Below are 13873 nucleotides of genomic sequence, written 5' to 3'. Positions count from 1 at the left end.
TTTGTTTTGTATCTCATTTACTTGTTAATTGCAGACCTATATTCCCCCGGGCAGCTTCATTACAATATGTACATGTATAAATGCTTTCCATGTAAACATTTTAAAGAGTCTGATAAAGCCTTTCTAGCCAATTAAAAAAAATGCTAACTTATTTAATTTAAGACATTTTTCTAGACTCAAGATTTTCATTGAACTTCATTCTGTTTTCTAATATAATAGCTAATAAAATCATAGAATTTAGAGTTTGATGGAGACTCACAGAGAACCTAATACAACTCCTTCATTTTACAGGTGAGGAAAATGAGTCTGGGAAAGGCTAAGTGAGAATTGAGAAACTAGAGGACATTGAACCCCTCAAAACTTTGGCAATTTTTTCAAAAAGCGGTCAATTCGTAGATGATAACTCAATGTCAGTTTGCTACCAGAAGTTCAAGTCGCATAGATTTGCTGGCTCATAGATAGAGAGGGATATCTAGCAAAGACACAAGACCCAGAGATCAGGAAACACAATTTAAAAAAAAATTTAGCCTGCAGGCAATAGGCTACAGGAAATGGCCCTGCTTTGTGTACCAGAAAGCTTGGTTACTAAAACAAGGACTACATTTGAAGACCGGGTCTCTTATAGCCAATATATTCAAAAGAATTGACAAATTGTTCCTTATGGTAAGGGAAAAAATATCAGGGGAGAAATTACTGATTTTTTCAAGAAAGTTTTTTTTTAAACTTAATCCAGTGGCTACATGTGTTGATTACATCTGTGTTCTAAACATAAATCAAGTGTTAGGGCTTTAAACTAAGAAAGTATGGCAGATCTCACTCTCTCTATGAAGAAAAGACAGCATCCTGGGTAAGAACTACAACTCAAGTGAGAAGTGGGAAGCAGAGGGAAGCTGCATAACCTGATACCCTGTGAAGCAATATCAGAAACCACAGAATCAGGGAAACAATAATAAATAAAATCCATAAGTCTAGTAGAGAATATGTGCTACATAAGATCAGTGCAGAGCAAGCCTAGTGAGAATATCACAATGATAGAAGCAGAAAACATCAGCAGTCCTTTTATTTTGGAAGGTAGAGTTGCCCTTCTATGTCTTTCCCAGCCACACATTTCCTATTTGTGATCCCATCTATGTGATGACCTGAAAACATTTATTCCCTATGTTTGTACCTCTCCATGTGAATTCCCTTTTTTTAATCTGGTTTTCCCACTGGTGTTGTGTGTATTTGTGGGACAATGTGTATACATAGGTTTATGGAAGAGATATTTTAATACTACTTTTCTTTCTCTTCTAATTTATTAAATGTCTTTGATTTGAACTTATTGTATCCTTTGAAGATTAAAGAAAAAGAGAGTAGTGAGGGCTTGTGAGATAAAATTTAGAGGAAATGTGTCTCCTGAAAGTATTTTGAAGTTGAGACATACTTCTCTGAGGGATCCATATATAAGTAGCCAGGTAACTAGAGGTGCTACATTTTGGTGCTATATTTTGTCCACAAGAATATTGTAAGGAACTTTGTCAAATGTCACTTTATTATGTCTAGACATTCTCCTGATTTAGCATTCTGACAACTCTGTCCAAAAAAGAAAATGTCATTAATCTGACATGACTTATTCTTGGGAAACCCATAATGGCTTTTAATAATTGTAGCTTTCCTTTCTAAGTGCTTGAAAACAATACATTTAATAATGTATTCTGAAATTATTATAGGAATCAAAGTTGAATTTTATTGACAGAGAAAAATAGATATTATGAACCTAATGACTTATAAATATCATTGGCAAGACTCCTATACATTTGATATTCTTTTTATTATTATAGAACAAATTCCAAGGATATGTATTCGATCTTGTAACAAAAGATGCATTTGAGATTACCATCCTAGTACTTATCTGTCTCAACACAATAATCATGATGGTGGAAACAGATAGCGAGAGTGCCTATAAGAGTGGAATTTTGTACCAGATTAACCTAGTGTTCATTGGCCTGTTTGCTGGAGAATGTGTGCTAAAGCTCATCGGCCTCCGCCATTACTACTTTACTGTGGGCTGGAACATCTTTGATTTTGTGGTGGTCCATATCTCCATTGCAGGTAAGTATGTTTCTTTTCAAGTGTCCATACTGATCTGAAATCCAGCAGGTAAGAGGTTACAAGCTTCCTAATTTAAAACCTGTCTTTTGAGAAATATTTTCTTTTGTATGATGAGGGAGACATTTTTGGTTTTGTCGTGAGTTCAAATGTGACCTCGGCAACTTACTAGCTGATCTCTTTCTGGTGAACAAAGTCAAAGGTACCAAAAAAGAAATAAACAAAAAATCAGTGAAAGTCATGCTCACTCTATAACCATAAGCAATGGGGAGAGCTGTCACTGTGGAGACAGAGAGCAAAAGTATATGACTGCTGCATCACTCTCCATGCTGGCAATAAACAGTGGATGTTTTCATGTACTGCCTCCCTTGAAAGCATTTAACAGCATCAGAGGCAGCACAGAAGTGATTCATCTATTTGGTCTGAGGCACTTGCCTTGGCATATTTGGGGCAAATTCTGACAGCAGAATCACCACAGGAATTGCATGCATGAGGCTTGAGTAAGGCCAAAGACTTAGACAATTTTATCCACAGTGGTGGCAGGATTCTATTACTTCCCATTAAGTGATTATGTCAACCAGTCAAATAGCATGAGTTTTAGTAGCAATAATTATAAAGATCAATGTTTTTGTTCTTTAAAAAAACCTACTTCACAAGCAAGAAAATAGCAGAGGCTTGGCTAAATTATAGCCCATAGGGAAAGGATGCCAAGGTTTAGTGGACTGAAAGCTTAATATTAGTCATCAATACAACGACAACCACAAAAGTTGGGAGATGTATGTCCATAACAAAGGAAACATAGTCCTGCTGTACTCTACCCTGATCACGCCACAATTAGAAAACTGTGTTCTACTCTGAGTGCTACATTTTCAGAAGAATATAGACAAGTTGGAAAATGTCTGGAATCTAGAGATCACAGAGTCACTTAGGGAGTCAGTCTAAACTGAAGACATGATTCCACTCTTCAGATATATAAAAGCATATTGCTATCATTCAGTCAGTCAATATGCATTCATTAACCACCTACTATGTGCAAGGTACTTTTCTAAGTTCTGAGGATGCCAAAAAAATTTTGGGGGTTATTTTGTTCTGTTTTGTTTTTAAACAGTCCATGATCTGAATAAGCTCACAGTCTAATGGGGGGAGAATATGCAAAAAAATTATATCCAAAAATTACCTTTACAGAATAAATTAGAGAAAGTCAAAAAAAGGAATGAACTAGCATTAAAGGGTATCAGAAAGGTTTCTTGTAGAAGCTGGGATTTTAACTAGCACTTGAAGGAACTCAGAGAATCCAGGAGATAGTAATGGGGAGTAATGGGAATAGAGTTCCAGTCATGAGGGACAGCCAGTGGAAATGCCTAGAGTTGAGAAATAGAGTGCCTTATGTGAGAAATAACAAGGAGACCAGTGTGACTGGATCTCAGGGTATGTGTATGTGATGAGATATATTAAGTTTGGAAAAGTAGAAGGGGACCAAGTTATAAAGGGCTTTGAATACCAAACAGAAGATTTTAAATTTGATCCTGAAAATGAGAGGAAGTTTATTGAATGAAGGATGACATAGTCAGACTTGCACTTTAGAGAGATCAATTTGGTAGCTTAGCGGAGGATGGAATAGAGTTGGGAGTGACTTGAGACCAGGTGACCAACCAGCAGGCTACTGCAATAATCCAGGTGTGAGTTGATGAGGACCTAGACCAGGATGGTAGTAGTGTCATAGAAGAGAGTGGAACATATATAACAGATAGGTAAAATGGACAAGATTTTTCAAGAGATTGGATATGAGGAATGAGAGAGAATGGGAAGAATGATACCTAGGTTGAGAGCCTGGGTGACTGAGAGAATGGTAATGCCCTCAACAATAATAGTAAAGTGAAGAAGACGAGAGGGTTTAAGAGAATGATGATGGACATGTTTGATTTTGGACACGTCAAGTTTAAGATGTCACCAAGATATTCAGTTGGACGTCTCTAATATTCAGTTAGAAAAGCAAAACAGAAAGATGAAGAGTTAGTAGCTCTGGCCTTGGGCAGCTACTGGGAAATTTTTATTTACCAACTATTTTAGATCTTCATAGTAATAATATTCAAGATGAAGTCAGTTCACTTGTAAAGCATGTCAAGGGAATATCACGTAGAAGATTGAAAGCTAGAGAGAGTTAGAAAATCTGAATTCAGGATAGCCTCTGACCTTCTGCTTGTATGATCATGGACAAGTCATGATCTATCAATACTTCCATCATCTCTGTAGCATTATAAATTAAAATCAGGTTGCCAATCTATTTTAGTAGGGGGAATTTATATACCAAGAATTCTCCTCACTGGTAAAATCACGGTTCCAAATGTCTACACCAAAAGTAAGTCAGTTCGCTAACATTCTAGAATTACCCAATAATAACACTGCCAATTATTTTATAACCTGGGTGCTATTCAATCTATAGTTACTGTAGGTATGGCGTGCAGTTGGCAATACAATAGAATTAATTGGAGGGAATATATCTGGAGAGGAAAACCATGATGGCTTAACTATAGATGGTAAAGAAATTTCTGTTCAAAAGGATGTTATGTGGTATGTATGTATATGTATGTATATATACATACATATACATACATATATATACATATATACATACATGTATGTATATATATATGTATATATATATATCACTATCATGATGCAAATGTCATAAACATACTTTAAAGACCTTTCACTAAACAGTTCATTTCACTCCATTTTCATACAACCTAGAAACTTCTTCAGTATCTTAGCTTTTGCCAAGTTGGTCAGTTAGGCTTCAAAATATAAACTAGCTTTATTTATTAAACAGGGGATAAATAAAGGATTGCATATCCAGAATCAAGCACCTCCCTTTCTCTTTCCATTGGATGGGGCTCTAAGGAGGAGGGGACAGTCAGGGCTTACTCCTCCTCTCACTATTGTAGCTCCCATCAGGGATCAACCACTCAAATCTGCAATTTTTGAATTCACAATATATTTACATATTTTCCTTTTTATGTTTGTTTTTTCTGAAGTTATACTACTAACTGAATTGACGCACATGTATGTCCTGACCTATGCCCAGATGCAAGTAATCCGTCTCATCAGGTGTGGAAGAGTCTTGAATTTCATTAAAAGAACCAAAGGCATAGGAACACTGCTCTCTGCAATGATGCTGTCCCTTCCTGCTTTGTTGAACATTGCGCTTTTGCTTTTTTTGGTCATGATTATCTATGCTATCATTGGAATGTACCAGTTTGCCTTTGTTAAGAAAGTTGCTGGAATTAATGATATGTTCAACTTTGAAACCTTTGGCAACAGCATACTTTGCCTGTTCCAAATCACCACATTTGCTGGATGGGACGGTTTGCTAGCACCAATTCTTAACAGAGGACCACCAGACTGTGACCCTCAAAAAATTCACCCAGCAAGTTCTGTGAAAGGAGATTGTGGAAGCCCCTCTTTTGGGGTTTTCTATTTTGTGAGTTATCTCATCATAGCCTTTCTGTTGCTTGTAAACATGGTTCTTGTTGTTATCTTTGAGATTTTCAGTGCTGTGACTGAAGAAAATGCTAAATCCCTGAATGAAGAGGCTTTTGACAATTTCTATGAAGTTTGGCAAAAATTTGATCCTGACACAACTCATTTCATAGATTACAGTCAGCTCTCTGACTTTGCTGCTTCATTGGATCCTCCTCTTCTTATAGCAAAGCCAAACAAAGTCCAGCTCACCGCCATGGATCTGCCTGTGGCAAGAGGGAATCGAGTTTTCTGTCCTGATGTCCTGTTTGCTCTTGCCAAACGTGTTGTAGGTGAAAGTGAAGACTTTGACCATCTCCATTTACCAATGCGAGAGCAGTTTCTGTCATCGTGTCTTTTCCAAATTTCCTATGAACCAGTTACTACGAAACAAAAACAAGAGCACGAGTCGGCTCCTGTCATTCAGAATGTTTTAGGGGAACGCGTATCAGATACACATGATCACAAAGATGGAGACAGGGGGGATCCAATTATTAAAGATAACATAAACTTTGATCAGGCTAATGAGAATTCTGCTCTAGAGGAAGCAGATGATACGAGCCATTCTCCCACCTCAATAACATCATTGGGTAGTATAATAGAACAAGAGAGAGAGAAACATGAAACTGACCAGACAGGAAAGGAAGACAAAGGCAAAGATGACAGGGAGAAGGAAAAGTAAGTGGAAATTCCATCTTGTCAGCAATTGGTTAAAACTTTAAAAATAACCAATTTTGAAGACAATATTATTTTAGTAAGTCTATGCCAAAACAACTGTTTTGTTTTATTTTTTGTTTTTACCAACATAAAGTTGTTCCCTCAAACAGTAGTGATTCCCTATCAAAGCAACTTTGATATAGGAGTATTATTTGCACTGCTTCTCCTGCAAAAGAGGAATGACCAAAAACAGCTCAGAAAGACAGGCACCATTGATTAAGGGAGGCAAGATCTAAATTTCTTGCATTTAATAAAACACATGAGGAGAATGTTTCACTTCTGCTTTTGTCCTCCTTTTGCAGTATCTGTCCCCATTCACTCCCTGCTCCCCCCACTACCACCACCACCACATATAGATTAAGAAACACAATTATTGAAAAGGAGAGATTTTCTGCTGATCAAACAGCAAAATTAAATGATTTTACTGATTCCCTGAAGTGCAATGATAAAAGTAGTTGCAGCTATTGAGGGTTTAGCTCCCACACAGGAAAAGTATGTATCAAAACCACATATCTTTGATTATGAAAGTTTTATCAGTTTTGAGGTATCTAAAATGTATTGCATGTTGCTTCTGAATTAAAATTTTTATGCCTTGAAGTCCCATGGGATTTCCCAAATATATAAGCTGCTGACTTTTAATAATATTTTAACCATTCATTCTAAAAAATGCAGAAGTCACTCCCAAAGTCGTTGTACCCAGCTTTTGACCCATATTGCTAGCTTCCTCTGTCCGATAGTCATTATTTTTGTTGTATGTGTCATAGACCCCTTTCACAGTCTGGTAAAGTGTATAAACTGCCTCTCAGAATGTTTTAAATGCATATAATAAAACACTTAGGATTACAAAGGAAATCAATTGCATTGAAGTACATATTTATGTATATGAATATATTCATACACACATATACATATGCATGTATGTATATTCGAGGAACCTATATACTCTATCCCTACACCTTGCACATAATGTAAGGAATCATACTAAGGCTATGTTTATCTTATTAAAACACGGGCAGTCAATGGAATAAAAAAAAATAACATTTTCTTGATTGTTTTCAATGAAACAGAACTGCACCTTATTACTCTAAAATGCCTAGAATGGTGAACATACAGATATTTCTGATCCCATCTACAGGTATTTCTTACCCATCCTTCAGCTCTTAGAACAGCTGGGATTTTAGCTTTCTGTGAAATGCTTGCTTGTTTAGAAATAGATATAAAATACTATGATGCATATCTGAGAAAATAGATATGAATTAGGTGCAATATTTATCATATGACACATCTACCAGCATAATGCAGCACCAGGTACATAACATACATGACCTATAAATGTCTGTCAATTATATCATTGGCAAGCTTTTAAAACTTAATAGAATGCATTCAGGATCCTGCAAGTATCAGCAGTCTGAAGGTTATAATAAATATATGTCTTCCCTAATTAGCTTCATCTCCAACCTCCTAGAACCAAAGTATAACCATTATACCTTTGAGAGACACTATGCAAATACAACTTTATTTTTCTACCACAAAGTGTTATAATCATACCTACATTGTGATATAACATGACAAGCAATGATAACTAACTTGGAAACAGAGCCTCTTCTTCCCCACCCTCCCGCCCCCCAAAAAAATTATTTAGTACTTTATATATCCTTTGTATTCATTTGCCTGCTCTATATATTTCTTTCCAGTAGAATGTAAGCTTCTTGACAGCAGGATTTTTTTTCTGCTTTGTTTTATGTTTTCCTCCTCCTTTCACAGTGCCTGGCATATATTAAATATAAATTGATAAGTGCTTGTTGAATTTAATTGATTATGAAAACTGTATTTCTAATACAACTGCTGAATCATCAAACACTTGGATCAGTATTTTTTTCTCCTAAAGACAGGATTCGATTGCCTAAATGCTTTGAAAATAGTTTCGGCAAGGCTTTTGAAGATATTCTGTATTTAGTAACAGAGAGTAAAGGTATTGTATATCTCATACTAAATATTATTTTACTTTGTTAAAGCCAATAGAAATTTTGTGTTAAAAAATTACACAATGAGATGTATGTTCTTTAAATAAATAAAAATTAATTATGCACTATTAAAATGTATGACTAATTGCCCCTTGTTTTTCTTTGCAACTGAATGTTCCATTCTTATTCATGTATTCAAGTCATTTAAATCTATTTCTCCCAAAATACTTTTATAACCCCAACTATGCCTAGGAGGAACTGAGGCATTCTTTTAGCTCCATATTCCTGGTGTCTATTTACCTTCAAAGCCACCCCCAAGCCCACCTCCTTCTCTGAGAGCTGTAATCAGATTACCACTGCCATTGGCTCTGCCCTATGACTTGCCAGACCATAACTCCCTTCCTTGGCCACAACTCTTTTTTTTTTATTTAACTTTTTTAATTTAAATACATAACAGGAAAAGAAAAAGAAATATTATAAACTTAAATATTAAATTTAAATATAAAATAAGAAAATAGAAAAACATGTCATATGCACAGCAGAACATAGGAGAAGATTCAAAATATATAGCAATGACTTATCATTTCAAGAAAGACTATATATTAAGTACTGTTCATTATGTTGAAAGTTGTCCATCTTTTCTTTGCTTCCTTGTAGGTTTTCTTTTATTTTTCTGCCGTACACTTTTTACTTTGTTCTTTTTTCCCCTTTCCTCCCCCCTATCCACTACCGCAAGGCTACAATTGAGCATGAATATATTTGTATATAGGTACTGATATATACATACAGGTATGCATATATACACATACGTATATGCATACATAATATATAAACATATACTTTTCCTGAGATTCTACTCCTAATCTTTGTTTTTATGTTTGTGTATATCTCTTTTTTCCTATTTCTCCTAACTCCTCTACTTTATTTCTACCTGCTACCTTGCCCTCCTATTACTTAACCTACCCCCACTCCAGCAATCCCTCCTTTATCTTCCCATTGCCCTAAATCTAAACACCCTTCTATAGCCCTCTTTTAACCTATTCCCTCACCTTCCCCTTCAAAGATCCCTCTTTTATCCTCTCCCTTCTGTCCCCTTAGAGTTTTATTTTTTCTAATTCAGAAGACTTTTATGCTTTCTAGATGTATATGTATTTTCCCCTCTTAAACCTATTCTTGATGAAGGTAGGTTTCTAGAACTAACAGTGCCCCCCCCATCTAATTCCTCTGTATTGGTTCTTCCTCTTGCATCTCAATTGTAGAAAACAATTACCCTTTTAACTGTTCTTGAACAGTTTTACTTTTTGAAGTCATATCATACTCAGGTCTACTCCAATCTTTCTTATAAGCTACCTAATTACTAGTAACAATCTTAGACATAGGTTTTACATTTTCCATATATAAAAGGTAAGCATTCTGTCCTTATTTAGTCCCTTGTCATTGGTCATTGGTATGTACCTTATATTTGTCTTGGCTCTGATATGTTAAATCTTCTATTGAGTTCAGGGTTTTTTTTTTAACAGAGTCCTGAAAAGCTGGCAGTCGATCAAATGTCCACTTTTTTCATTCAGAATTAGGCTTAGCTCTGCTGGGTATGATATTTTTGGCTGGAGGCCCAGTTCTTTAATATTTCAAGACCTGTGATCTTTTAGTGTCACCAATGCTAGGTCTTGTGTCATATGTTAATCGTTTTTTTTTCTTGCTCATAATATTTTGTCCTTGGTCTGGGGGTTTTAGAATTTAACTGTAATATTCCTGTGAGTTTTCCTTGTGGGACCTCTCTCAGTTGATGATGGATGGATTTTTTCTATTTCCATTTTCCCCACTTGTTCTCATGTGCCAAGACAATTTTCTTTGATTATTTCTTGTATCATTATATCAATATTTTTTTTGATCAGAATTTTCAGGTAGTTTAATTGTTCTTATGTTTTCTCTTCTTGATCTGTTCTCTAGATCTGTTGTTTTTCTTATGAGATGTTTCACATTCTCTTCTATTTTTTTCATTCTTTATTTTTTTCTTCATCTCATAATTTCTCTGGCTTCCCCTTGCCCAATGTTGATATTCAAGGAGTCATTTTTTCCTTAAGATTCTGGATTTCCTTTTCTAATTGGCAGACTTTCTTCTTATAATCTTCTTGTTTTTCTTTTATCTTTCTTATTTTTCTTTTTAATTGTTCCCCAATCTCTCTTATTTCATTTTTTAAAGTCTATTTTTTAAAATTCAATGAATTCTTTTTGTGCAGGTGACAATTGACATTATTCTTTGGGGTAGAAGAGGATTTCTTTACTTCAGTATCCTCCTCTGAAGATGAATTCAGGTCTTCTCTATTCCCATAGTGTTGAGTGTGCAGGAAGACAAGGTCCAAGAACCCCAAGACTGGAGCTCCCAGACAGGGTCAATGAGGGAGAGTACCCCTCAAGGACCTGAGTAATGGAGAGGGTCAGGGACATCTGAAATGAATTCACCATCTCAAGCATTCTTTAAGTCAAGGTGACAAAGATTTATTATGCTTTACAGCAGGCAAGAGTTCTTAGGGAACCTGAAACCTTACAGGGGTACAGGAAAAGTTTATATACAATACTTTAGGGCAAAACCTGTCAATTAAGTGTTTTGGGGTGGGATTAGGGAGTGGTTAAGGGGTGGTCAGTTCTTCAAGGAACATGCGCTTTCTGTATCTACTGCACAGGTATCTTATCCAGAGCTCACTGGGAAATAGCCCGAGGGGGTGGGAGGTGCAACCTGGAGGTGTGGTTTTGACTGTGAAACTTCACTAAGTCAACTAACAGTCAGGGATGACTGGAAATATCCAGGTGGCTCTCATCAAATGTCTTTTTAGACAAGAGGAATGTAAGGAAGTATACGTTTGACTATGTCTGGGATACATATCAGTAAGGTCAGTAAGTAGTAAATATCATTATGGCCCATTGCACAGCCAATTAGCACATACACAAGGAGTTGGACCAACAAATTCTATAGGTGCAGCTGGCTGCAGTATCAGGAGGAGACATAAGCATTTTGTTAAGGCATGCTGCCCTTGAACTGGAGAGGAACTGCCTGAGACAGTATTTTGAGGCTAGGGAGAGACATGATTTTAGAACTGGATATGATTTTGGAATTGGGGTCCAGGCACAGGCACCCAAGCAAAGGCTAAGGAGAAATGTTAGAATTAGGGTCCAAGCACAAGCACCCAAGCACCCCATCTATAGTAGCTCTCTATGGTTGGATTCTTTTTCCCCTCTTGCCTATGCATATTTTTTTGGTAATGCTTTAGCTTTTATTACCACCTCTAGTCCTGGGGTATGGGTGATGGTGCCTCTGACTTTGAACTCAAACCAAGACCTCCAGTCTCCAGTAAATGCCCACAACCAGTGTGTCCCCACCTCACTGCTTCTGCACTCACCAAGCATGTGCTGGTTCCTTCTCACCCCGCTGCTTTCTGGAGCAGAGTTGCATCAGGCATTCCTTGCCAGCAGAGGTTCCCTATGTCTTCTCAAGGTCAGATGTCCAACTCCCCTCACCATTCCAGGGGTAAAAGTTCCTGTGGCTAGGGCTGAGGCACCCTCCCAACCCAGCTAACCCCAGGGCTTGTGACTTGTTTAAGCTCCTTGCTGCTAGTAGTTAAAGCAGACCCTAGCCTCAAGGTGTTTATTCTTCACAGGGAGGAAATCTAGTCCTGGGATTTTTCTTCAAGTCTTCTCTGAATGTCCCAAGAGGGCCCCTGTTCTGCCCCTACTCTTGTTTTCACTCCTCAATGTTCACCCAGAGGCACTATTTTATCTCTTTTGTGGAGGAAAATCTTGAGAACTTGAAATTTTCTGACCTACTCTGCCATCTCCCCAGAATCATCTCCCTGGCTATGACTCTTAGTGAGGAAATTCCCTCTACCAAGACAGGAGAACTCTATCTTACATCTTATAGTCTTAGAGTTGCCTAGACATCCAGAAGACAGCAGCAGTTCATAACCAAGGTGTTTAATGAAATGTCAGAGTAAGAAAAGTAGCAACAAAACCACTTTCTACACCATAAATACAGCATTAGCAGGAAGAATAGAGAGCCCATGAAGGGAGCACATATAGCTGAAGCACCTGTGGGATGGGCGATTCACTTCATATTATAAGGTGGCATCTTCTAGTGATGTCATCATGCTTATCTTGCCTACTGCTGAACTTGCAGCCTCTGCTGCAAATGAATGGCTGCTGAATGCTGCTCTTCTAGACTCTGCCACCATCTGCTTTGGGTTCAGCTGAAATTCTTGGCTATTTTTTCCTCCTGGAAGATTAATGCTTTCTTAGCTTAACATCAATGCTTTACCATGCTTTCTTTAGCTTAAAACAAATATTCTTTTTCTTGTTAAAAAAAGGTCCTTTTTAAGGTTTTATTTATGTTCTTTTTTCTTTTCTTTTTTGCATCTCTATGACAAAAGGAAAATTCTTTGTTCGGACTTTCACCCTAATTAATAAGGCAAAACTCAGGAAAAAATAGAATTAAAAGGAATTTATTTTTAAAAAATATGTCAAGGTAGCTTTGATAGGCTGATCACTAGAGATCAGCTATGGATTCAACATGGAGCTAGCTTTTATTGATAACTTCCATAATGAGAGAAAGACAATTTGGATAAGTCCTCATCAGCAAAAGGGAATGGGCCGCTGCAGTGCAGCTCCTCCCCAATTTCTGCATCCTAAGGAAATGAGATGATAGATAAGGGAAATGAGCCTCTACTGCCTGGCTAACTGGTATGGGATGACCTGCTATGTGCTGGATAGCAGGCCATACAAAAGCTGCAGACTGGGTGACACCTCCCCCAACAAACAGAGCCTCCTGCAAAACTGATTAACAAATACCCTGAAAACAAGCCAGACTGGAGACAATGGAGGTCACTACATAAATTTCAATATCTATCCTTACCCACTTATTCACTACCCTCCAAATGCTAGCCTTCATTTGTTATAATAGTTAGCATGTAATAATGCAATATAATGCTTTATAATTTTCAAAATGCCTTACATAGCATTTTGCTAGATCAATTTATAATTTAGAAATGGATGTAGAAATAGCAGTTCTCTTAATGGCCACCTAGATTAATCTCCTTATTTTCTAATTGAGGAAACTGAAGCCTAAGGAGGTTGTAACTTACCCAAGGTCAGACAAATAAATTACTTGTCTCATCAGAGCCAGAATTTGGACCCATACTTTCTGATTTCAGAAAGCATATACTTTACATAGCAAACAAAATAGAACAGCACATTGGCCAAGTCTGAAAATGAGTGTCTCATTCTGTACCACACAGAGAGAGAGAGAGAGAGAGAGAGAGAGAGAGTGAGAAGAAAAGACACTCAGAAGGGAATAAAAATAGGAAAATTTTGTTACTACTGTATTAAATTTAATATATGCTTAAAAACTATTTAATAGAAGCTCATAGTATTATATACAACTCTTATTCTTTGTACACTGAAATGTTCATGTATATTGATGATTATGCTAATGATAAAATTTATATTGAAAAAGAAAACTCTTGTTCTTGGACCAGCAGAAAGCTTTCTCTAAAGAAATACATCATCCAGTCAACTTTGGTAGACTTCCCTCTTCT

The 13873-nt window shown here is 36.7% G+C and overlaps 1 protein-coding gene across 1 annotated transcript in view; it reads left to right on the top strand.

Annotated features, from left to right (window-relative positions):
• LOC118835678 (sodium channel protein type 9 subunit alpha-like) overlaps positions 1-8338 on the top strand; it is a 123196-nt gene extending 114858 nt beyond the window's left edge. The window contains exons 25-26 of the mRNA XM_036742908.1: positions 1821-2091; positions 5124-8338. Coding sequence (XP_036598803.1) covers positions 1821-2091; positions 5124-6289 — 1437 coding nt within the window. The 3' untranslated portion in view covers positions 6290-8338. The remainder of the gene's footprint in view (positions 1-1820; positions 2092-5123) is intronic.
• The last annotated feature ends 5535 nt before the right edge of the window (positions 8339-13873 follow it).

This window comes from Trichosurus vulpecula, chromosome 2 (genome assembly GCF_011100635.1).
Source record: "Trichosurus vulpecula isolate mTriVul1 chromosome 2, mTriVul1.pri, whole genome shotgun sequence".
Taxonomy (NCBI): Eukaryota; Metazoa; Chordata; class Mammalia; order Diprotodontia; family Phalangeridae; genus Trichosurus; species Trichosurus vulpecula.
This window is presented reverse-complemented; position numbering and strand designations above follow the sequence as displayed.